General features: G+C 40.8%; 1 protein-coding gene across 9 annotated transcripts in view; it reads right to left on the reverse strand.

Moving 5' to 3' along the window:
- NRXN3 (neurexin 3) overlaps positions 1 to 24280 on the reverse strand; it is a 1474839-nt gene that overhangs the window by 786466 nt on the left and 664093 nt on the right. For 7 of the 9 annotated variants that reach the window (XM_028123318.2, XM_028123231.2, XM_088025020.1 and 4 more), the window contains 4 exons: positions 22881 to 23262; positions 21893 to 22083; positions 20705 to 20878; positions 4324 to 4443 (listed from right to left, as the gene is read on the reverse strand). In XM_028123318.2, coding sequence (XP_027979119.1) covers positions 4324 to 4443; positions 20705 to 20878; positions 21893 to 22083; positions 22881 to 23262 — 867 coding nt within the window. Of the gene's footprint in view, positions 1 to 4323; positions 4444 to 16043; positions 16071 to 20704; positions 20879 to 21892; positions 22084 to 22880; positions 23263 to 24280 lie in introns of all 9 variants that reach the window. The other 2 variants (XM_088025019.1, XM_088025017.1) reach the window with 1 other exon arrangement.

A 24280-nucleotide genomic window follows, 5' to 3' on the forward strand; every position in this document is an offset into this window, starting at 1 on the left:
CTGTTCCACATTCAATTCTTTATGGCACAGGAGCAATAATGAGACCCCCAAAATTGTACACAACTCAAAACAGTTGTCATAAACACACTCAAAGGTAACTATGGTGGTTAAGGATTGATGTAAGGTATTTAAAATCGCTATTTTCACAAAGTCCCCAGAAATGACAATGCTTTTGTGTATGTGTGGGTACGTGCAAGTGAGTTGGATTTTGTGCAACACTGTATGGTGTTGTGGAGAGAGGAACTCAACAATAGGCCGCCCTCCCCACATCACAGGAAAGGGATTCTGGATTTGCCTGATGGCATGATGCCTACAACATATTGAAATCTCTCAGGCTCTCGGTCCTGATTTTAAATACCAGTAGGAACCCAATATCCAAAAAGAATATCCCTATAAGAACCTTTGTAAGGTTCCCTTTCTTTTGTTCTTCTTAAAATGTAGCCCCATCATTAAGTTGGCACTCAGGTAGTATGCACCATCTGAGAAGTCAGCCCTCTCTGTTTAGAATTTTTCAGAAGAACTGAAGATTTTCTTTGGAGAATGTTACTGGTGTGTCCTTCCATAGATCTTACTGGATCCTACATGAACTCAAAATTACTTCTGGGATGACTCTGTTTATTAGAGCTTCAAAACAGCCCTAAAAGTCACCTAAAGGAAACTCCCTGTGAATCTGCTATTATATGAAATGGTAGAAGATCTTATCTTAAAACTACATAAGATAATTAGTAAATCAATTATACCTGGGCTTCCAATCAAATCACTTTTGTTTTTTCTCTAATACAAGAGAGTCATTCTTACACAAGATAACCAGCCACAGAGAATACATGCCATACCTTCACAATCACTGTATCAGCTTTGCATGGCTATCTTTATAAGACTAAACCTGAAATTCACCCCACTGCCTCCATCAATCCACCATGCACTCATAGAAAATGATGGAATAAAGTCAAACCCATCCATGCTTGGTCTACTCATACTAAATGAGATATAGTTTCTAAACATAAACTCTACTCATGGTTATCTATGTGACAGCACCTCAAAATCATCAAGCAAACACCCAATTGGGCAAACAGGCAAGAAAAATCAAAGGTCATGAATGAAGGAACTAATGCTAGGAAAAATGTGGAGACCCCTAAAATGCAAACATTTCTTTAGAAACTTGCAAATCATGCCCAGATATAAGTAACTTTTCTATACATGATGAACTGAACTGAAACCTTTATTTTGAAAAATATCAAAACCTAGCACTTTCCTATTAAACGAGTTTCTATTCTTGGATGTGCAGTAAGAAATTGTGATTTTTTTTTCATTTCCATTAACTGAGATGATCTGCTGTCCTGAGAAATAGCTCATGGAAAATGAGAGATCCAAACCTTCCCCTCCAGCCCCCCAACAGAACATCTGTTGCCATTAGATAGAATCCTCCACCAACCATAGGTTCCTATGAGAGCATTGTAAGAAATACAATGTATTTTAGATATATGCAACATTCTTTAGAATACACTATTCCTAAAATTCAGGTAAAGGCCGGATTTCCTTGACATGCCAATTACCATGTCAAAGGCAGGCCACCTGTGGAAGGCATGCTACCAAAGCAATTACTAATGGCCTCTGTGTTCTTCCGTATAAGACTCAGCCCTGGTTTTCTCTCCATTATTTCTTCTTCATCACCTTTCCTCTTCCATTCACTTATTGTATCTGTTCCCCTTTCTTTGCAATTTTCCCCATGGCCTTTGCCAACGATAAGCACGAGCTTTGTCTGAATCTGCTGGTGACACTGAAGGTGAAGGCTCATCTCCTGATGCAAGCTAGGCTACCAAGAATTTGCTAACATATGCCCAGAGAAAATAAAATAGGTAACTTAATTTTGAAGATGTTTGTGAGATAAAGTACCAAATTACAACTCTAAAGGTCAAGGTTGATACAGACATTTACGATCTATGATGTAGATGTAAGGCTGATTTTTTAGGTGGAACAAACTGGCACTGATGCTAATTCCAAAAGTTCCCTCAATACTTTCAATGTTGATCATTGGATTCAGAGGCAACTAGTGTACAATTTTAAGCAACCTAACATTCTGATATATGCAGTTGGTTTCATTAAAAGCATATATCTGCATATGACAGTTATATCTATCTGAACTCTATATATTCCATACATTCTGCAATTAAAATGTATTTGCTCACATTTCCATATAGCCGTCTAATCACACAAGCCTGGTCTGCTTTCCAACAGGAGTTGAGGCAAGTAGACTCTTTTAATAACTTGGCCTCAGAGGTCTTCTGCCATAAAACCCTCATCTGCATTGTTTACAGAATAAAACCAGAATGCATTACCCAGGCCTGGATATCTCAGAAACATCTTTGAAGGATGACATGGTACTGTCACAAAAGAAAGTTGACATTTCCCAATCCATTCTAGTACTTCATTATATATTGACAAATTGTTCGAGTCAGATAATGCAACAGTCTTCATTCTGGACTGAGACACCATCTGCTCTTGACAAGTTAGAAAAAAATCATAGAAAGCCAGAAAGAATCCTGGTTGATTTTTAGCAGAAAACGATGCCTAGGACTGGGTGGCCGAAAGGAACTTGTCAATGAGAGAAAAATGTATACATACCTTCTGAAGACCGTGCTATTCACCGTAGTTAGAGTAACTTACCTTTCTGCGTTTTCTGTGTGCAGTCTCGTCCTGACCATTTTCTACCAGGAGGGGTAGGTATTTATGATACAGAGGATAAAGAAGCATTATGCCACCATTTAAGATAAAAAGCTTTCCTAATGAGTCCTATGCAGACAAAGTGGAGGGAAAATAGAGAGCATATAGCACAATTGCCCAGATATTCTGGATGGGTCCATAGCTGCCTATTTCAGAGTGAAACAGTATTTACAACTCATAAATGTGGAAACAAGACTTTCAATAATACCAAGTACTTGGAAAGAACAACCTGATGCCAAAACTTTCTGCAGATACTGTGTCCTTTATGTTACAGACCTAGAGGCACTGCTTACATTAGATCAATGAGAATCAAAGATGTTTCTCTCTACACTGATAGAGTCCCCACTTGTTTCTCCAGATAGATCTTAAGAGACACATAGAGCACACAGAGACAAAAAGCTAGGAGAAAAATGAGAAACAGAATAAGGGGCAACTATGCACATGAAAAAAAAAGTTGAGAAATAAGGATAAGGATTCAAGAAAAACCAAGAAAACACGATAGAGACAGCATTGTAATCAGTGCCTGCTCCCGCTTAGGCAACCACAATGTGACTTTAGTATCTGCTCAGAAAAACACTATGCATCTTTTCATAAAACCAAGAGACCAACTAACTACGAGTTCAGATTGTAAAATAAACTCCTACCATTTAGAAAATCAGATCAGCAGGATCCACTACGTCAGGGCTTTCAACAAATCTCTTTGTAATAGAGGTATTCAGAAAATTCAGGTGTTGGCTCATCTTTAAAAATAGCCATGTTAGGAAAGTAACACGAGAAGAAGGGGAGACATGGGTTGTAGATTTCAACAGAACTGAAGTATCTCCACCATCATCTCTAGAATCACCTCCCTGAAACCAGTCTTCTAGAATTAAATTGGCTGATAGAAGTATTGCTGGTGGACAAAGATAACAACTGGCTCTCTTCCAATATGAACCAAATATGCAGATATATACATACAAATATACGTACAAAATAGAAATGCATATATAAACAGAACGACCATGTACATACAAACCAAATAGATATCAATAAACTTAGCCAGAGGGAATTCCCAACATTTGAAAAACCCCTGAGAATGCTTTAAACATTTCTAGTTGGAAAAAATAATAAACTCTGAATGCCTTCATCGTTTGGAAGATCTAAGAAGTTCTCTAAACTCAGAATTTTGAGAAAATAGTTACATTCCTTAAATAACCTCTAAATTCTAGACAATGCAAATGGGAGCGTCTCAAAGTTGTTACCCAGATGACTTAACTAAGGGAAAACTGTACTCCTTAGAACAAAAATATTGCTTGAACTGGGTTTTTTTGTTTTGTTTTGTTTTGTTTTGTTTTGTTTTGTTTTTGATTCTCAGCCACAGGCAATCTAATCTAAAGAAAAAACATAGGGAGTAAGCAAATGGGAAAACATCTAGTAATGTTGAGCAAGAAATGTCTCTTTGCTCTTCCATTAAAAGCACCAGTCCCTTATTTTCCAAGTTTCTGGAGGAGGAAATTGCTTACAAGTCTTTCAGAAGAGCCATCCTTTTATAATGTCCCTTAAGGTTTCTCCAAACCTCTAAACACTGATAAAACTCCCAAGTATGGAAAAGGTTGTACTCACGATCATTGCACTGGTTTCCAGAATATGACGTCATGGAGCAGTCACAAGTGAAGCCTTCCCACTGCTGCATGCAGACCCCCTGGTTGGCACATGAATCTTCCTGGCAGGTAGTACTTGGTCCTAGTAATTTATAGGAAGAGGGGGAGAGAAGAAAAAAGGAGAGAAGTGTTAACAATCAATCAAGTTCAAAGCAAGCACTCAACTTTGCTACTCCCATGCCCCAAAACATTCAAAAACACAACTGCCAAAAATGTCAATTCTAGATCATGCAACAAGAATCAGTATATACAAAAGATTACAGAAATACACACTTAGCCACAAACTATCAATAGTTACACACAGAAGGGAGAGGGCTGAACACATTGTTCTCTCTAAGGCAGACTTTGCAAAAGAGCTTCACCTCTACCATCCAACTAGAAAGACACTTCATTTGGAATATGGTCTTTCTAAATGTATAATGGTAAAGCAAAAGAATTTATTCCCATGATTCTTATGACTTAAGGTATAAAAGTCCCTAAAGTTTACTTTATGACATTAAAAAGATGTTTGATGATATGAAGAGGAGGAAGAGAAGCATATAGCAGCCAACATGTCTTGGTGTTTTGTAGGTGGTAAGTACTGGGTACTAAGCACTTTGTCTACATTATCTCATTATGCTCTCCAGTGACACTAAGAGGTAAATAATTATGATCACCCATTTAACAGATTAAAAGAAAAAGAAAAAAAAGTAAGTTCATACTAGTAAAATAATTTACCCAAGGTCACACATTTGGTAATGGAAGGACTCTGATATCTAACTTAGGTAAACTACCTCTGAGACCCAAGCTCTTAACTACATCAGTGGTTCTTAAAGTGTTAGTTCTCAGACCAACATCACCTGGAAGTTGTCAGAAATGCAAATGATGGGGCCCCAGACCTACTGAATTAGAAACTTCAGAAAGAGGTATAAATGTGTGTTTTCACAAGTTTCCAGGAAACTGGGATGCAAGTTTGAGAACCAGTATATTGCACCATGTGCTGGTGCTATCGGTTTACAGAAGGGTATATTCAAAAGCAGCGTCCATATGCCAGAGGATGCAAACGAGGATTATTTGAGGGATAGGAAGAAAATATTAGAAATTACATTCATTTAAATTTTTTTCTTTATTATTTCTATTTTTGTGTGTCTTTCATAAATAACTAATATACAAGCACAACGGTACATGTATCTGATATATAAATAATTACATTTATTTGGGGGGCATTCTCAAAAACTTTTCTGGAGATGAGTAAGCAATTGATAAAGTTTTGTGATCTCTACCTTACAGATTGTCATTAAAATCTCTCATAGGTCGGCCTGAGTTCTCTCTTTAACCATTCTCTCTTTTTCATTTCTATTTTCTGCCTTAAACCTTATCTTTATTAAAGATAAACCTGGACCTTTGAAATTATCTGAGCTAACAGGAACTATCTTGATATTCAGGATAACTCCCAAGAGAATCAGCAAACGAGGCAAGCCCTTTGACTCATCAGATATATTACTCAGGATCTGATGCAAAACAGCACTTGACAGGGTAAAAATATATCCATTGCAATAAGTGCGTTATTTCACCGTTTCCAAAGAAAAGCCTCATATAGGCACAGAATATTGAAATGAATACATGCAGAGTCCTAAGGATGCATGTTCAAAAGAGATACATGACTACAAAGGGTTTGTGTTGTGGGTGGCGAGACATTTTGTATTTATTCATGAGGGGTAGAAGCAATACAGACGGTGACTCCTAATACAAAGCTATTAGGATATGACATAAGAAAGTTCGAGACAATTACTACCACCGGGGGAGCAGCAATGGTGCTGGGTCTCCACAGCTTCTATATGCCATGTGGTTCCCCCATGTGGAGATGAAATGAGGTTCATGGTCATGTTCTCAGTAGGTCTTGAACTTGAGCATTGTGTTGTACAAGTTTCATTAACAATGGCAAATCAGGACAGCTTCTCTCAAAGGAAAAAAGTTTCTGAGAAGTCCACAGGGCTCCCCGACCAAACAGCTCTTACCAGACAATGGACTAGTAATTCAATTGTACTCAAGAATCAGAAACACATGGAAGGCTTTCCTTTGAAAGGCAGTAGAACAGCAAAAACTTTGGGAAAACACAGTAATTCCTTGAATGTTGATTGAATCTGAAGACAAAGGCTTTTCCATCTTTTCCCTTCCCCTCTAGCCAAATTTTCACCATTTTCCAAGGACCGGCTCAAAGGCCTCCCCGGTATAAAACATTCCCTAGTAACTTTGAACAATTCTCCAACTTCTTAGTGGCCATGGCCCTTATTATCTGCGTCATTAACATTTACCATATGATAATACTCAATTTAACACTTTATTACACACTGTGCTGTCTTCTGCTTATATAATCCTCTAGTTTCATATGTTTTTTTAGTATTTGTCCCCAAAAGATTGAATGCTGCCTGCTGCTAGAAATCATAATGTGCTTTGATTATATCCTTGCTGGGTTAAGTGTAAAGTGCCAGATACAGAGAATGTGTTTCAGTCAATGTTGAGCTGATCTCAAATGTAGCCCCTTGGTGTGCCTGTGTCTCCTACTGTCAAAACCTGAGCATGGGTGACTATCTGTGCTGCGCAAAGTGAGCGATTTGTCCTATTCATCAAAGGTTGGTCAGGACTCTAAAACAGAGGGAATTACAGGGTATTTTCAAATTCCACGGCATTTGTTGCACATGCATTAGGGGGCGAGTGCCATGCAGAATCAGATAATCCTCAAAGACTACAAAGACTATGTCGTAATCGCCTCAGAACAAGAGCGGTTGCAGTGAGGGAGGGCTGGAAGAACCTGCAATGACTCCTCATTGACCTGAGACTAAACTTGCACTTGCCATTGAGGCTGAGATCCTAGGGTCCCTGCCCCCTCCTCCAGCCTCACTTCCCACTATTGGCCCCCAGCCCACAGTGCTCCAGCCATCTCTTCATCTTTCACTCCCTCCCTACCCCAGTGGTGCTCACAGGGTGGGTCCCCAGTCAGCAGCCCCTGCATCACCTGGGAGCTCCTGACAAATGTGCGTTTTCAGGCTCCGCCCAGACCTACTGGCTGGGGGCAGGTCTCAGGAATCTGAGTTGTGACAAGCCCTCTGCGTGGTTCTGAGGCCTGCTCACATTCAAAAGAAAAACAAATGAATCATTCTTTTATGACTTACAGCCAAGTGGTTTTCCAAACTAACAATTTATCCATAAAATTCACCAATATCACTTCATACAAGCAATATTCTACTTGGAATCACTTTTTGGGGGGAGAGGTAGTGGTGGTGGTGGGATTTAATTGGCCACATTTCCTCCCCTAATTTAATTATTAGACTAATTCAATCTTACCAGATATTGAGACAAGGACTCTTTTGTGTCCCCAATGTCCAGGGACAGGTATGAACTGTTGAATGAATAAGAGTTTGAACTAGAGTCTAAAAAACTTTCTAGATGATAATATAAGCTCCTGTTCTTACTTCAGACTACTTAAGTACATCCTTTCCTGAACAGATTATATTTTATATTTGTATCTATTTCTCATAGATAGCAGTGTCTCCAAAATTAGAGAGAGAAAGAAATTAGAGAAACATGCCAACTGCTCTGATAAAGAAAATCTTCAACAATGCTTTTAAATGTTCCTCATTGATATAAAATGATCCTGTACAAAAAGGATATAACAATAACAAAACAAGGGTTTTACATAGCACTTATCATATGCCAGACACTGTACTAAGTGCATTTCAGATATTAACTCAATTAATCTTCACAAACACATGATGAAGCAATGATAATTAAAAGTATTAAAGAATCAGAAAACAGGAATAATTTTCTCAAGGAAGAACTTCAAAATAATCCAGAACTTCAAAGATAAAGGAATTTTTTGACTGGTGATCAAGCTGGAAGGCAAGGATTTCAGAGAAGGAAACTGAGTCACGGAGTTAGGTGATAACTCCGTAACAAGTAGTAGGGTGAGATCTCAAACCCAAGCTTGCTAACTCAACAGCTGAGCCACCTAACCTCTATGGATATACGTAAGCCATACAGTGAATGTGTGAGAGTGTATGTGTGTGTGTGTGTGTGTGTGTGTGTGTGTGTGTGTGTTACCATTGGCTTAGCAAGAGAAACTTAAGGTCTCTCTAATCTATAACCAGAGAAAGATGACTTTTTAATGTAAAAATGTGTGGGGTTTTTTTCAAGGAAAAAATTCAAAGGCCATTTCAATTCAAAATTCAATAAAAAATTAACAGGAAGATCGAGTTTTATCCAATTACGTATAATACCAGAACAAAAATCTGTATCAAATATTTATAAATATAAGGCACTCCTAAGAACTTAAAAATACTTTTGTCTAAAACATTCTTCCAAATCAAACTAAAATTGCAAAAATTCTAAGATAACATAAACCTTTAGAATAATATATTTAGAATGTTTTCAAAATTATTAATAGCTTAAAACTGCAATAAACCTTTCGGAAACGCTTGTATAAAGATCGTGTGTACGACTTTTGCATTTGACATGTAACCAATCCTCACTAAAATAGCCACATAGTCGTTTGAGACAAGATGGTGACTCTTTTTGTCTAGCAGGGGAAGTGACAAGGCAACAGAAGTGTGTAAGACTCAACAAGTCCTCAGAGATGGTGGTACTTGAGTTTCTAACTCCCTGCTCTGTTTTTCATTCAAAGAAAAGCATCACGTTGTGTCTTTTCTTTTTCAGATGATACCTCTGATGGCTGCCACAAATTCCCCATCACTCCGCTTGAATTGGGGATTGTTTTTGTTTTTGTTTTTGTTTCTGTCCCAGACAGTCATTTCCTGCCTGTTACTGCTAAAATCCACCTCTGCGGTACATGCAAACAGATTCAGTCAACTCCTCTTCATGGTCTAGAAAATCAAAAGTTGACAGACTGTCTTTTATGACTTGCAGGTCCTTGAGACAGAAGTGCTGCCTGAAGGAAAGAACACTTCTATTAGAGTGTATTTTCCCTCTGTTATTGCCCAAGTAGGACTCAACCAAACCTATGCCTCAAACATCCCGATTTATAATAAATGTTGCTAAACCACCACCAGCTGGTCTTGGTCATATTGGGGTGGTGGGCTTGGTGACCCGGGGAGCCTAGAGGGTGGTACATCTGTTCTGATGCCTTACATCCATTTATCCTAACGGATCAAGGCTGGCAGCCCAGTGGTAGGCACCAGGCAAGGCTGGCTTAATAATACTCATCATCTTTAATTGCAAAGCATGAGGTGTTTGTCAAAGTTTTCAGAATCCATGCGTGAACGCTGAATGTGGAAGCATCATCACAGCAGACCTCTGTGCCAGCCAAACGGTTTCTCCACCCCTCACAAAGCACAGCTACCACGGGAGGAGCCTTATGAGGGCTGCCATGGACTGTCCAGGGAGCTCTTCTCTGCCACCTGCAACTTGATTCTCCGCTCCTGATAAGTGTATAAACCTTTCCATTTTCACATTTTAAAATTTACATTGTTTCACAGCGGAAGAAGGAGTGAGCAGTCATGGAGCAGGAAGGAAGGAAAAAAATAGAAAAAGGAAGATGAATACATACAGATATATGTATATGTGCATATATGTATGCAAGACTCTTACCAGCTTCCCGAGCCATCTGTAGTCTCCACTGCTAAAAGAGAAGGACTGAAGTGTTGAGGCTTCAGGGGTGGTGTCTGTGCCCTTAGGGATAGCCTACTTAATTATATGGCTTGGTCCCTGAAGCAAAGATCCCTCTTTGCTGTAGAGTTACTCTCTCAGAGTAACTCTACATTCACAGCATTGGGTCCTCCTGGTTTTTCTAGAGGACCTGTCTGTCATTTACAGATAACATAAGATTCATCCCCCTTAATTGACAGAAACCCAATTCACTTCTTTGTAATTTTAAAATAAGAAAGCAATGATCCTTAAATGTGTCAAGCATCCTTCCTATAGAGCCACCTGAGAAGTGAATGCTCTAGTTCCCACTTTACAGAAGATTAAGCAAGCCCAGAGAACAGGGTCCTAAATATTATTATAAAATTTCATTGGGAGGGGTGCCTGGGTGGCTCAGGGGCTTAAAGGTCCCACTCTTGGTATCAGCTCAGGTCATGATCTCAGGAGTCCTGAGATCGAGCCCCATGTCTGGCTTGGCTCCCTGCTCAGTGAGGAGTCAGCCAGAGATTCTCTCTCCCTCTCCCTCTGCCCCTCCCTCCAACTGATGCATGTGCGCGCTCATTCTCTCTCAAATAAAATACATAAAATCTTTAAAAAAAATATTTCAATGGCAGAAAGACCTAAGAGCAGCTGTATTCCCAAGATCTTACTTCTTTGTCTTGAAGGAAAGATCTATGTCTTCCTAATGCTCAGAAAGGCATCAACACTGCCCTTAGCAAGCATGCTCAGGTGTTTATGGTTTCCTCTTCTCAAATGAAGGTTCAAAAAAGTCACTTGGTTAGGATGATGAGTGAAATAATAATAAAATCCAACATTCTGGAGACACTGGGGCAGTTTCAATAACACTTCTATTCTCCTCGATCCCTCCAGCCCTCTCATATACTGAGTATAAAATGAGTCAAGATGGGCATGGGAATTGGTGGAAACTAAGATGCCCTCATGAGGTCTTTATCTCCAATGGCCTTTGATCAGCTCCCTGAAGGTAAATATTTAACAACCAGAACAACAACAGCAAAAAACCCTGATCTGTAGCATTTCTCTAACCTGATTTCAATAGTGTAAAATACTCCCACCATGGCCAATTTCAAGCTATTATAAGCTACGTGATGTCAACCAGCTTGCAAAATTCCTGAAAACTCCTGTGCTGGTACCAGCTCTAGTACAGCACTGCTCTTGATGGTCCATGAAGGGCAAGGTATGCACACCTTGTGAGTAAAGCAATTTACACACGGGACACTTGCATGACAATGGAGGGGTAGCACCTATGCCTCTCCCTGTTGGGGGACTGGTGAAGGAGAGAGAAAGACCAGCATCATGAAGCCTTCTTGCTCAACCCACCTATTTTCAGAGAGTGCCCGGGTCATAAAGTCAAATGATTAGATCATTTCTTCTTTCTAAAATCACGAACAGCACATCAGAAAGTCAATGCTACCTCAGAAAAATGCAACCTGAGGCCTCATATTCTGATTTTCCTTCCTTTTCAGCACTGACATAGTGGTCTGTTGGGGTAGCAGAGGGCATTTTTAAAAAGAGAGAAAAGACGTTTCAAAGGGCAAGCTCAATGAAAACACAGCTAATTTAAAAATAGTTCTGTTTTAAAGAACATTGTGCAACTATCATCTAGAACTTAGTGAAATCATATTGACATAAACACCATCTACCATAAAGCCAGCTAGAGGACGTTCTCAGATACACTCTGGTCACCTGGGTAGTGCCTCTGCTTTGGAAACAGACAAGTCCAGACTCGCACCACATGGCCCAGTAGAGAGAGGGCATAGGCTTTAAAACTCAGCTTTATCAATTACTAGCAATGTGACCCTGGGCTAGCCACTTAAATTCTCTGAACCTGAGTTTTCCCATCTGTATAATGGGGATGGAAATTGTTGCTACCTAACATGATGTGAGGATTAAATGAGATAATATATGTAAAGCCCATAAAGTCATCTTGAGGTCGCAAGGTCATGATCCTGATGGAGACACAATATACCAAGTCCTTAGCCTGTGCCTACACTAAGTAAACCCTCAATAAAGGGTATTATCAACTCTGTTGGAGAGGAAAATCAAGTTCTCTCTATTTTAGGTGGGTGTATAGTTGGCCAGGAGTCCAGAAACAAGATACATTAAGGCAGTCACAATTACACAGCTTTTTTGTAAGAAGCCTCTGTCATACAATGCTGAGGGGCAAAAGGCAAGAACCTTTGGGAGAAGTTCTGTTTAATTCCTATCTCTCATTATGTCCCATAATGCAAATCATTTCTGAGGGACTGATTTCTATTAGGTCAAATGCTACACTTTTTTTTTTTTTCCATAAAATATAATGGAGAATATGATAAAGCCCTTAGCTTTGGAGAAAATTAAGTGGAAAACTATATTCTTCACAGTAAAAAACAGTTGCAGAATGAAAATTCCCCTTAGAAGTTTGATGGCAACTCTCATCTAAAACTACTTGAAAGGATCTTCGGGTTTTTAAGGCATCCAAACCCAATACATTCACTGACTTCCTCAAGATACAAAGCATTTGGAACCAGCTCTAATCAATCCTTGGTTTCCCGCCCCCACCCCCACCCCACTCCACCTGCCCACCATCTGGGTGGGCAGAAGAACAAATTGCATTTCTAAAAAAAGAGCCACTCAACTCCAGAGATAGAACGTGTTAAGGGGAATTACAGTGGAAAGTGGGAAGAACATATTCTTATTAATCACCTGACCCAATCAAAAGCTATCCTTTTATTTCTTATAGTTTATAACTCATCTGTTTCATTCTCAACAGGTCAAATTTAATGTTTCTCTGATAGTCGTAAGCTCCTTTCTTATTAGACAGCTTTTTAGGGGCTCCTTCCAGGAATACCCCTCTTACAATAACAAGGAATTCAAAAATTACTTCCAGAAGGTCCCTAAATATTGTCCCTCCCTTCAAGGGACCCCGAGATTCAAGGGACTGTACTTCTCAGCAATGTAACATGCCCCCCCCCCCCACCCTGTGTGCCTCAATGGAGCTCCTACTCCCTCTCCTAACCTGGAAGGATGCGAAGTCTGGCCTGACCCAGGGCCATTAGTGAAGTTCTTCCTTGACACCTTTCGTCATCATGTGTAAATGTATCTGATATATGAAACAGAGTAACACAGGTGAAGTAGAAGGGAAACCATCAGGAGAAAAAGCTCCTTTTCCTTCTCATTCCTCAGAGGTCTCATCTGGGAAGGAGACATGTTTACCTCCTTAGCCACCTAAAAGAGCAGGTGTCAGGTTCAAGCCTCTTCCCTCAACCTTGGAATATGCTACTTCCCTCCTAATGCTGCTCTCTGTTTCCAGTTCCCGTCCTTTCTTTCCATTCTCCACCCTGTGTCAGAGTGATCTTCATAAAATGAGAAGCTGACCAAGTCTCTGTGCTCCTCACAGTGCCCTCAGGGAAATGCCCAACTCCTCACAGGAACACACCATCATCGCCAGCCTCCATCCTACACCTCCCAGCTTCATCTTTGATCACATCCCCATATGCACGTTACTTCAACCAACCGGAGCTTCGTGTCGGTCCTCAGACTGGCCAAGCTCGCAAATGTGCTTCCACCTCTCATGTACCTCAGGTATATGTTGCCCTTCCAACTCAGCTCAAACTCTGCTTGAGATATATCACCTGAGCACCTACCATGACCACCCTGCACAGTCCAGCAGCCCTCCTCCCCGCTCACCCCGCGTGCTCCTTCTCCATTCTAGAAAAGCAGTGCTCACCCTGCGTTGTCCGTTCTGGCTAATCCCCTGCCAACTCATGTGTGGTCAGACAGTATCACACCTGTAATCCCAGTGCCTTGCTGAGTGCCTGACACATAGGAATGGCTGAGTTCCCATTAAAACTGAATAACACAATCACTGGAGAAGCTTAAATACATACATACCATATTAAAAAAAAAAACAGCACCATACCCCTAACACAATGATAGGACTCAAGCTGTTGACTTGTCCAGACTCATCAGGCCACTTCCTAGACCCCACTATTATAGTTCTTTCTGAATACCATTTACCTTTACATTTCGAACTGTCTCATTTCTTTGTCATATGTTTTTACTGCCCTTCACACTTCATGGTAATTTGTAATATCTGTGCCCACAGGTTATAGCTGAAAAAGCCAGCATGAGTAATGGTCCAAACCCTAATGTCAGGAGAATAAAAAGTAAAGGAATTTGCACCCTAAAGGTCTTTTGCCACAATATGGAGAAAAAGATGACCCAAAATAATTACCAAGAATAACAGCTCCTGCCACAAAGAGACTCTCTAGTCATTACAAGAATGGAAGAGAGTTTGGGTCAAGGCAATAATAACACAAAGATCATACTGGTGACTTGGTTGATACTATAAATGGCAAAGTTAGGATATTCCAAACTATTATGTTCCTAAATCTGTACTATACCTGGTCAATAATTTACAAGAGGCATAGAAATCAACCAGTACTTTGTATGATTCCTACAAACCATCTTTCTTTTGGATGATAACTTTAAGATCATTTTGCTGCATGGGGAGCCCCTATGTAAAAAGTCCCATGCTAGGTTCTGGGGATTCAAAATCTACCTAGTTCTTACCATGAAGAATAAAATCTGGGAGGAGATGTCACGCTCTGATCAGATCATAAATCTGATCACAACAAGCTTTGATATCCTTGGGTTGTCTCTTCTTGTAGATCAAATCCTGCCCCCATCCCCCCTCCAGTTACAGAGTGACATGCAGTAGCCCTATTTTGACAATTGAGCAGTTTCTGAAAAACAACAGCCTTCAGTATTGCTGAAAGGCCCCTTACATTCTTTGAAATTGAAAGCAAAAAAAAAAAAAAAAAAGAAAGAAAGAAATTCAAAGCCATTGTACAGCTAACTTGGACTTCAAAATACTAATCCAGTGTCTGTTCTTTTCATTAATTTTATTATACATCAGCATATATGTGAATCTGCTAAGAAGGGATGGAGAAAAAAGTTACAGGAAAATGGCTAGAGAGAGACTTCATGTAGTTGATGCCCACCCAAGACATGGACACTTGTATTGGTCACCCACATGGCATATAGCAAGTCGCAGCAAAATAAATGATTTTTTAGAGGAAAAGTAGTGTTTTTTAAAGCTACCCTGCTCTTAACCGCTTTTAACAATTTTTGCTGGTTGCAAACTCCAGAAGCCATCTGAAGCTCAATCCTCTACTGAACTATCAGCCAAAAGATGCCCAAAATGCCTTCCTGATTTGCTATTCTGAGTCAAGTGGCCTGAAAGAATAAGACCAGTGGCCCATGACGGACTTTGGATGGTGCCTCTTTGGATGGTAGAAGGAGCAGTGTCTGTGGTAGATATTCACTAACATCTAACATGCAGGCATTTTAAAGGGTATTCAGGATAAAACTGACAGATCCTCTTCTTCCCCAAGAGTACTTTTTCCTTTAGATCACAAAACAGGAAATTAAAGTGCTCAACTAAAATCCCCGATAGGAAACATAAATCTCTAGAATGTCTTAATGACATTAATATCTCCCAAATGCCTAAAAATCTTTCTCTAAAATGAGTTAAGAGAAAATGGCCTTCTCATTCATAAGGCCCAAGCACTCCAAAGTCCTGAGGAATGACCTCCCTGACCCAGAAAATAATAAATTAAGAACCCAAGTGACCTTTTTTTTTTTTTTCTTTTTCTCTTTCCAAGTATTGCCTTCCTCTGTGGTGAATAAATTAAAAAGAGCCAACCCATCCATGGCAACTATATGGAGAGGTATGAACCATATCCAGAAATGGACTGATATGCTTCTGAGGAGTCACAGTAAAGGATGCTATCAAACCTCTTTAGTCCCCCCAAAAATGGAATCATAGTCCCATCCCTCAAAGGTCTTCACATTTGTTATTTTGCATTCACTGATCTGGGTTTCCCGCCACTGTTTCTGAAGAACACAGGGTTCAGCCCCCTCCCCCAAACGGATGCTGTCCAAGAGGTGTGACAGCTTGAAGGCCCTTAAAGAAAAGATACCAAGGGTGACACAGGGTATCTTTCAGTCCAAAGTGGTAATGGGAGCAAGAACCTTCTCTACCTTGCAGGTCAGCTTTGGTCAACGCAACTTTGTTAGCAAAAGAACAGAAAAGGCGAAAACAATAACCAGAGGTTAGTAAGAGGTAGAGTCAACCAGGGTAACATTATAGAAATGAAAATAACAATCGGCATAACCAACATCACTCAGACAGTTAAAATGCTCTACGGGTTCTCCAGAGACAGCACAGATGGGGGATGCAGGGACCCAGGTGGAGCAGGTCTCGTCAGAGGCACGACAGCAGAGCGGGGGCAGGAAAACACTGGACTTGACAAAGCACAAGCAGGGGTAACAAGAGCCTTCCCCCATCCACATAGCCAACCCCAAGGCATATGGTCCAGGAAAATGATTCTCCACGAGTCAGGATAAGCATCAAGAAATAAGGGTAGCGTGTGGCCAGACTGAAAGACACGTGTGCACAACCAGACCAAGCCCACAAAAATATAATTCTGCACATCTAGGAGTTAAAGATAGAAGAGTCGCTTGGGAGCACTCCTTGTAATCTCCTGAAAATGCCACCAGGGAATGTGGCGCTCGAACTGGGCCCGTGCATCAAGGTGATTTGGGAACTCCAAAGAGCTCAGTTTGTTTGGTAAGAATACAGCCAAATCCAAATGGCTGCAAGCAAAAAGGCACCAAACCGATGTCTTTTTATTTATTCATGCCAGTCTCGAAATGAAGCACGTGTGTTTCTCTCAGATGTTTACAATCTGCAATTGTGGAATCGCATTTCCAGCCAACCCATGCCTTGGTCTCTGCAGCAAAGCTGGCCTCAAGATAGAAAGAGATATTTACCAGCTGAGAATAGAACCAGACATCATTTCAAAATTCCTAGCCCAAACTGAGAGGCTGTAAGTCACAGCTAAATGTGGGCTAGGTTGTCCAGAAATTGTGCTTAATTTCTGAAGTATTATACTCTGCATAAAAATTAAAACATGGTTTGAGATTTTTTTCCTTTCTTAGTATAAAACAATTGGGAGGCAGAGTCGTAAATTAATTCATTTTTAAAATAATTTTGGACTCTTCACAGTTCGATAGGAGAGGGAAAGTAGTACATTTACTACTTAGAGATCATGAAATATCATCATCAATGACTTTGACAAGAACATAGGCTACATCCTGGCCTGTGTACCCCAGATAGGGAGAAGAGAACACATTTACCATGTCGAAGGGACGCAGCTCTTCATTTTTAGTAACGAATCCTCATCCCCTACCTGTACATTATTCTATATATAGAAATGATAAATCAGGAAATGTATTCTATTTCCTGGGATTTCCATCCTGCACAATATTCAACGGCCTTCTTGAGGGTTCCATACTCTGTGCAGAGATTCAGAATGAGAAGGACACCTGTTTGCAGTCTCTCTAAGGTTCTGTGCTCCTCATTTCCCTCCTCGCCATCTACTTCGGCTTCATTTCCACAGTGCCCTAAAAGGCTCCTGGGATCTCTTATAAGGGCTTATTCACATGGTGTAAACTTCCAATGACAGTAATTGATGCCTTAACCCACTTTTTGGCCATTTTTCCTGGCCACTTAGGCTAATTATCCAAGTCATCTGTGTACAATAAACAAGGACCTTCTTCCCTCCTCACTCATCCTCCATTCATCCCACCCAGCGGGGCGGTCATAATGCTCCATGGGTAATCATCACAATTATCTCCATGGCAATAGAGTGCAGGGTTATTAGGCTCATGGGACTCGCCATAGATTCGGATGTTAGAAGCATCAAGTCACAATATCCGGTGCTGAACAATCACCCATACTCAGAGGAAGGTCAGACCCCGCTATAATGCAGGTGATGAGTCATGCCAAGCTGCACACAGAGATGGAAGTAGGGATGGGACCATTTTCCCCAATTTGATGGGTAATTTCCTAGTGCTAATGCTCTCACTGCTTCTCTTCAAGTTCCTTTAAGTGGACTCCATCCCCCCCACTTTTATACTCTACCTTTTAATTCACTCTTCTGAAAGTTGGTTTAGACTTTCTTTTAATCCAATACAACAGTGCTATCTCCTTACACCCCAACTTTTAATCCTCTGCAGAACTCTGCTTCTGATACGGTAGGCCACAGACATGAATAGCTACTGAGCACTGGAAATGGTATGTAGTCTGGATTGAGGTGTGCTGTAAGTATAAAATACACACTCGGTTCTGAAGGCTTAATGTGAAAGAAGAATGTGCAATGTTTTAATAATAATTTTATATCATTGCATGCTGAAATGATAATATTTTGGATATACTGGGTTAAGTGAAATATAAAATTAAAATTAATTTTACTTGTTACTTTATATCTTTTTTACATGTAGCTAGGAAATTTAAAATTACTTATGTGACTCACATTATATTTCTACCAAGCAACACTGCTATAGAGTTAAATGGATGATTCCTATTAACTTGTAAATCTGAAGAATGATGACATGATAAGAATATTTAACATCTGAAGAGTACTTTATGCTTTTTAATGTGTGCTTTTATGTTTAATGTTTTAACTCAATCTGATTAATTATTGAAGGATAACTGGAATTTCTGTCATTCCACAATCTTTGAAACAGAGATATTTGATTTAATTCCCAAATGTTACATTTATCTCAGCATTGCCCCTGAAGCCTGAAAGAATTAAGAGCAAGCCAAGGAGACAAAAATTCTTGATTTGAATGACATAGTGCATTTTCAGGAGAAGAAAGCAAAGTGGCTACTTTAAGCACATGGTGATTCCCAACTTCCTGTCCTCCCATATACACAGACCTGATTTGGCCCACCGGATATAAGAAATACCCCTGTCTAAAGGCAAACCAGAGTGGGTCATGGGAACAACCAGTCTTATTACTAGTCCACGTGGGAAGCTGACCCTTAGGCAAAGGGTAATGACTTCCACACTGCACATCAGCTTGTGAAGCTGATGGGATGCATTTATAAAAATGTGGCAAGTGAACCCAGGTGAAAGCTGGTTAAGAACAGGAGAGATATGTGAAGCTAAACACTTAGGAGATGAGTGAATGCGTTTGATGCGGTAAATCAATGAGATAGAAAAAAACACAACACGTATATCGCACACAGGGCCATGACGCTCAACCCGACAAAAGAATACATAGATCCTGCTGACTGGTCAGACATCTTTGACTTTGAAGCTAGGTGAGCGTGACCTCTTTGGCCTACCCAAGGCCCCTGGGAAAGCCTGAAAACTGTTCACTGGCTGCCCTCTGCTGGTTAAACTAGATTGTTTTTGTTGTAAAGAACTGGACTCAAGAAGACCTATAAAATTCACTTAATATCGATAACCAGCCATTCCTCACAACCCTGCTGCAGAAGCTCTTTCTGCCTGTGGATCCTGTCTCCCTGGGCTTTAATAAAACCACCATTTTGCACCAAAGACTTCTCAAGAATTCTTTCTTGGTCATCAGCTCCAGACTTCACCCCACCAGATGTCATCTATATTCCAAAACCACATCAAGTCTCTGAGCGCAGAAATTTTCCTAGACTCTGATGGACAGAATGGCTCCCACTTCCATTGCAGTTGCTTCATACTGTCTTCTGGATTACAATTTCTTCCAACCTGTTCCATCTGCTCCAACTGTGCAGTTTGCCTTCCTGGGAAACACCGCACCCCCCACCCAGACCAGGCCCTGCCCACAGGCATCCTCTCCTAAAGAAAAGGTCACTTGAAACTACCCTTCTAAAGAAAGACTTCGTATTTGTGTAAATCTGCACTTTTTGCCATCTGCACAGCCCATAAACACTCATAAAGCAAATTTTAAGACCTAAAAAAAAAAAATTCACTTAATATCTTAAGAGGCAGTAGATCACCTACAGCAACAGGCTGAGCATGGTTTGTTGTGCTGCACTGATGGGGCATGCAATGTTATTAGATGTCTCACACGAGATCATATTTGTAAAGTATAATCTTACTGTTTATTGAGTACCTACTACGTCTGCACCAGGCATTTTACATACAGCTCTGATTTACATCGCTCACCTTCCAAGGCAAGTTTTATTGCCCCACTTTGCAGGTGAGGAGGATAGGGCTCAGAGAGGTTAAGTAACTTGCCAAATGTCACACAATGAATAAGAGTTACTACCTGGATCTAAATCCAAGTCTTTCTACCATCAACTCCCATGCTGTTCCAGACCTCATCAACATCACACTAATGAACTGCCTAAGAATGCCTGACATCTAGTAAGTACTCAATAAATGTCAGTTCCCTTCCCTCAACATGGCATTCTGACATCATTTTCCTACCTCCTGCTGAGTTTGCACTAAACAATGCAGTAGTTTTAGAAACATTTCATTAATGGTGACACCTATATGAAAGTCTCTGGTATACCTCCCGATGTATAAAAATATAAATACAACCCCTTACTGCCCTTTCAGCCATGCTGGAAGCAAAGGTACAAGTCAGGAAGAGTCTGATGTCAATGCCAGGGAAGGTCCTCTCCTGGCAAGTAGTGGCACAGGGAAGACATCTGCCAACACACATTCCCAGAGTCTGTGGCCCATGTCTTGACATACTGAGCCAGGGACAGGAGGACCCCAATGATGATGCAGTGTCAGATGGCAAATGGGAAGGAGAGAGGACTGGTGAACAGTAAGGTGGCGCTGGCAGAGGCAGCAAAGAGGCTTGGTGGTTGCATCCAGGCTGTGGCTTAAAAAGGAAAAAGGCTGTACCTTCACAGCCACGCTCGATCTGTCCACTCCGATGGAGGGCATCGTTGATGAGGTCTGGCAGGCGCCCGTTCAAATCCACTGATGCCAGACAGCCCTGAAAGCCATCCCGGGAAGCCACCAGCTTTGGAAGGTTACTGTACATGCCTTGGGCCAGACCCGCCATGTAGAGGTCACCTGGAAAGGAAAGTGAGTAGCAAGAGCAGATGAGTAAAGGGTAGGGAGAGCAGACTCAGCTAGAGCCAATGCACATTAGATGATTTCACAGGTAATGGTGCTAGAGCTGGGGCGGGGAGACGGGAAATGGCATAAGCAACTAATTACACAGTCTCTACAGTGTAGAAAGAAGAAACTAACATTGCTTATGTCATTCATTTTCTCCATGCCATCTCACAAATTTTAATCACCATATTCAGTCCATGAGGTAGGTATTGTTCCCATTTTATGATGAAGTAAAGATTAACAAGATTTCCAACAAAACAACCATTTACTGAATGCTTGTTATGGGCTTGTGACCAATAATATGAGGAGGATTTTATAGACATTATCCCATCAAAACTAATAACAGCCCATAAGGTAGTAACAATTATTATCCTCATTTTGCAAAAAAAGTATAGAGAAGCTGAACAAGGCTAAGAAATTTTACCAAAGTCACCCAGGCAGTAAGTGATTCAGCTGAGATTCCAAAACCTCTACCACCCCCTCTGTATTAGGGCACCTCTGCATTTTGACATTTATCACCTCACACTCAGCCCCCGCATGCCTGAGGTTTACAGAGAAAATGAACCATCCCTTGAGGAGCGGTTTAAATAAAACTGCATTTTGGTATCATTTAATGGTGTTAAAATAAGATATGCATGATGTCTCAAAAATGCCTGGCACTCCTAACCTGTAGTTTGCCTCTGTAAACAGCGCTTGGATTATAAGAAATGCTCTAAAGGTGCCTGAGAGGCTCAGTCGGTTAAATGTCCAACTCTTGGTTTTGGCTCAGTTCGTGATCTCAGGGTCATGATCTCAGGGTCATAAGATCAAGCATGGTTTTGGACTCTGCACTCTGCAGGGAGTCTGCTTGAGATTCTCTCCCTCTGTTCTTCCCTGCACTTGAGCACTCTCACTCTCTCTCTCAAATAAATAAATCTTAAAAAAAAAAATTAATGCTCTAAAAAGGATAAACTTCTTTATAAGGTTTACCTTTCAAATCCAGATTTTTGGCCCCATTGATAACTTGAGTGACCACTTTAGTGTCCACTTTCAAGCTATGGGTGTTACTGTTGTCCCGGGTGATGACGACATTGTGCCACTGGTTGTCATTCAGGGGGCGGTCACTGTTGCCTTTGATCACGTTGGGACCATTCCCAAGGTCAAACACGTAGTGTATGTACCTGTGAGCAACAACCACCTCATGAGTGGAGATTCCCTCGAGTGGTTGAATGGCAATGTACGTATAACTGACCTCGAGGGCTTCGCATCCCCTGTGCTAACCTGGCATCATGCAGGAATAATTAAGGCTTGATCTGGGGTTCTAAGAAGAGTCACAGTCTGTCCTGTCAGACTTCACTTTAATTCCACACTTAAAGGGTTCACTTCTTTACCATGATCTAAAAATCCAGAGCCACTAAGTAGAACAGGTGGTACATCCCCAAACACTAGGGGGAAGCATTTAAATTCAGTCGATTGTGGATCTGTTTTTTGGGTTTTGTTCTAGCTTTTGTTTTTGTTTTGACTATTTTCCAACACATGGTAGTAAAATATCTTGCAGAAAGAAGAGCATTTAAAACTGCATATATATGGGCTAATGGCAGTGCTGCAAATATCTATATTTCATTTCTTCCTATAGATCTGGTGGTTGCAGAGAGCACTGTCCCGGAGCATTGTATATAGGATATACACTCTATTCTCCTTTTGCAAAAATGACCTTCTTTCCTATAGGTTTAAAGGGCTATATTTCATAATAAAAAGTCTGATAGTATTGAGTTAGTGGAAGACCTTTAAATAAACTAATGAACTGCTCTTCCTTCCAGCCCTAACCATTATATAGGTTGTTTTTAATCAACGAGGATGAGAGCAGGTGGTGGGAATAGAGGGTGGGAGCAGAATGGACACTTTTTTTCATGTCCATATTTTATGTCAGGCTTGAGCTGAGATACCCGGTATAAACGATGTGATCTTTTCCACTTACCCCTTGACCAATTCAACCGCAATGAAGTCATTGCCATCACCACTGTTGAAGAGAATGAAGCCATCAGCTGAGGTGGTCTTGAACTGGAAGAAGAGGTGCATGGAGGTGTAGGCCTGGAGGGTGGCCAGGCTCAGGTAGCTGCTCTTGGTCTTGAACGTGACGGGGTCAGCGATAATGTTCCTCAGTCCAAAACGAGCCTTCAGTTCGCAGTAATCGATGTCACCATTTTTGCACAGGTCAATGTAGAGGAGGCCATTGAACATGAGGCTCTGCAAGTGGCCAATGAAACTGGATGGGACAACGGAGATGTAACGTTTCTCTGTCATGATTCCGGTCTCGATATTATGGAATTCCAAGCGGGTATGGTCCCCCACCATTGTACCTATCAACATCACAGAGGAGATACACGCAAGTTATCACATTTTGTTACAGCACACTTACTATACCTTTTAGGTTTCCACACAAAATATTTAGTTCCAGGAAACAGAATGCCCAATATAGTAGACAGCCGATGGGACCTCAGTCAGAGGATGGATTCCTGGCCGAGGCTGAGTTATATGCCCTGTGGCCCATGCTCTCATGCAGCTGCTCAGAATGTGCCATCATGTAAAAGAAAATATGAGATCATGGATAACTCAAGTTAAAGGATAAAATGATTCATTTTCTCCATTCAGGAAACAATTGGGTACGAATGCATACTATAAGAAAAAAAAGTCTCGATTGCCCCAAACCTTGTAAAGATACAACAAACAAGCATGAAGCATTCACTAGCAAATACTTCTTGATGTATTAATTTACCACCCAGTACTTGTCGAAAGATTCTATTGTAGAACATGTGTTAATTTTTTTCTGACCAGCAACTGTTGCTTTTTCTGATAACACCGCTAATTTCCCTTTGGGATGCTACCCTCCATACTTTACCTTAAAACCATCTGGGCTGGATGAAGCTGATCCTAACCCAGCTCTTGAAGTAATCAGCCTACACAGACTGGACCACTCAACATTATTTTATCCCCTTAGCCATAGTACGGTCTATGGACTAACAAGGTGGTCTGCAAACTTTAGCACGCCTCTGAATCACATGGAGGACTTCTTAATACACCATTCCCTGCACCCCACCCTCAGTTTATCATTCAAAAGTCTGGGGTGTGGCCTGAGACCATGCATCTCTAATAAATCCCAAGGTGATGTTTATGTAGCTGGTCTAGGGAACACCCTTAGAACCAAGGGATCAGCAGCAACATAAGCTGGAGTATTTAGTAGTTACTCAGTAATTAAGTCTAGTAATAGTCAGCTCCAGAGTTTTTTTTAGAACACCTATGAGAGAGGCATTCTTTGTAAACAAGGCTCGTTGAAGGGGTAAGAAGAAAACTCAGAGTTGCGGGAAACCATGTGATAAC

Source organism: Eumetopias jubatus, unplaced genomic scaffold (genome assembly GCF_037043125.1).
Source record: "Eumetopias jubatus isolate StellerSeaLion01/CBP00866 unplaced genomic scaffold, mEumJub1_p1.0 scaffold_7, whole genome shotgun sequence".
NCBI classification, from domain to species: Eukaryota; Metazoa; Chordata; class Mammalia; order Carnivora; family Otariidae; genus Eumetopias; species Eumetopias jubatus.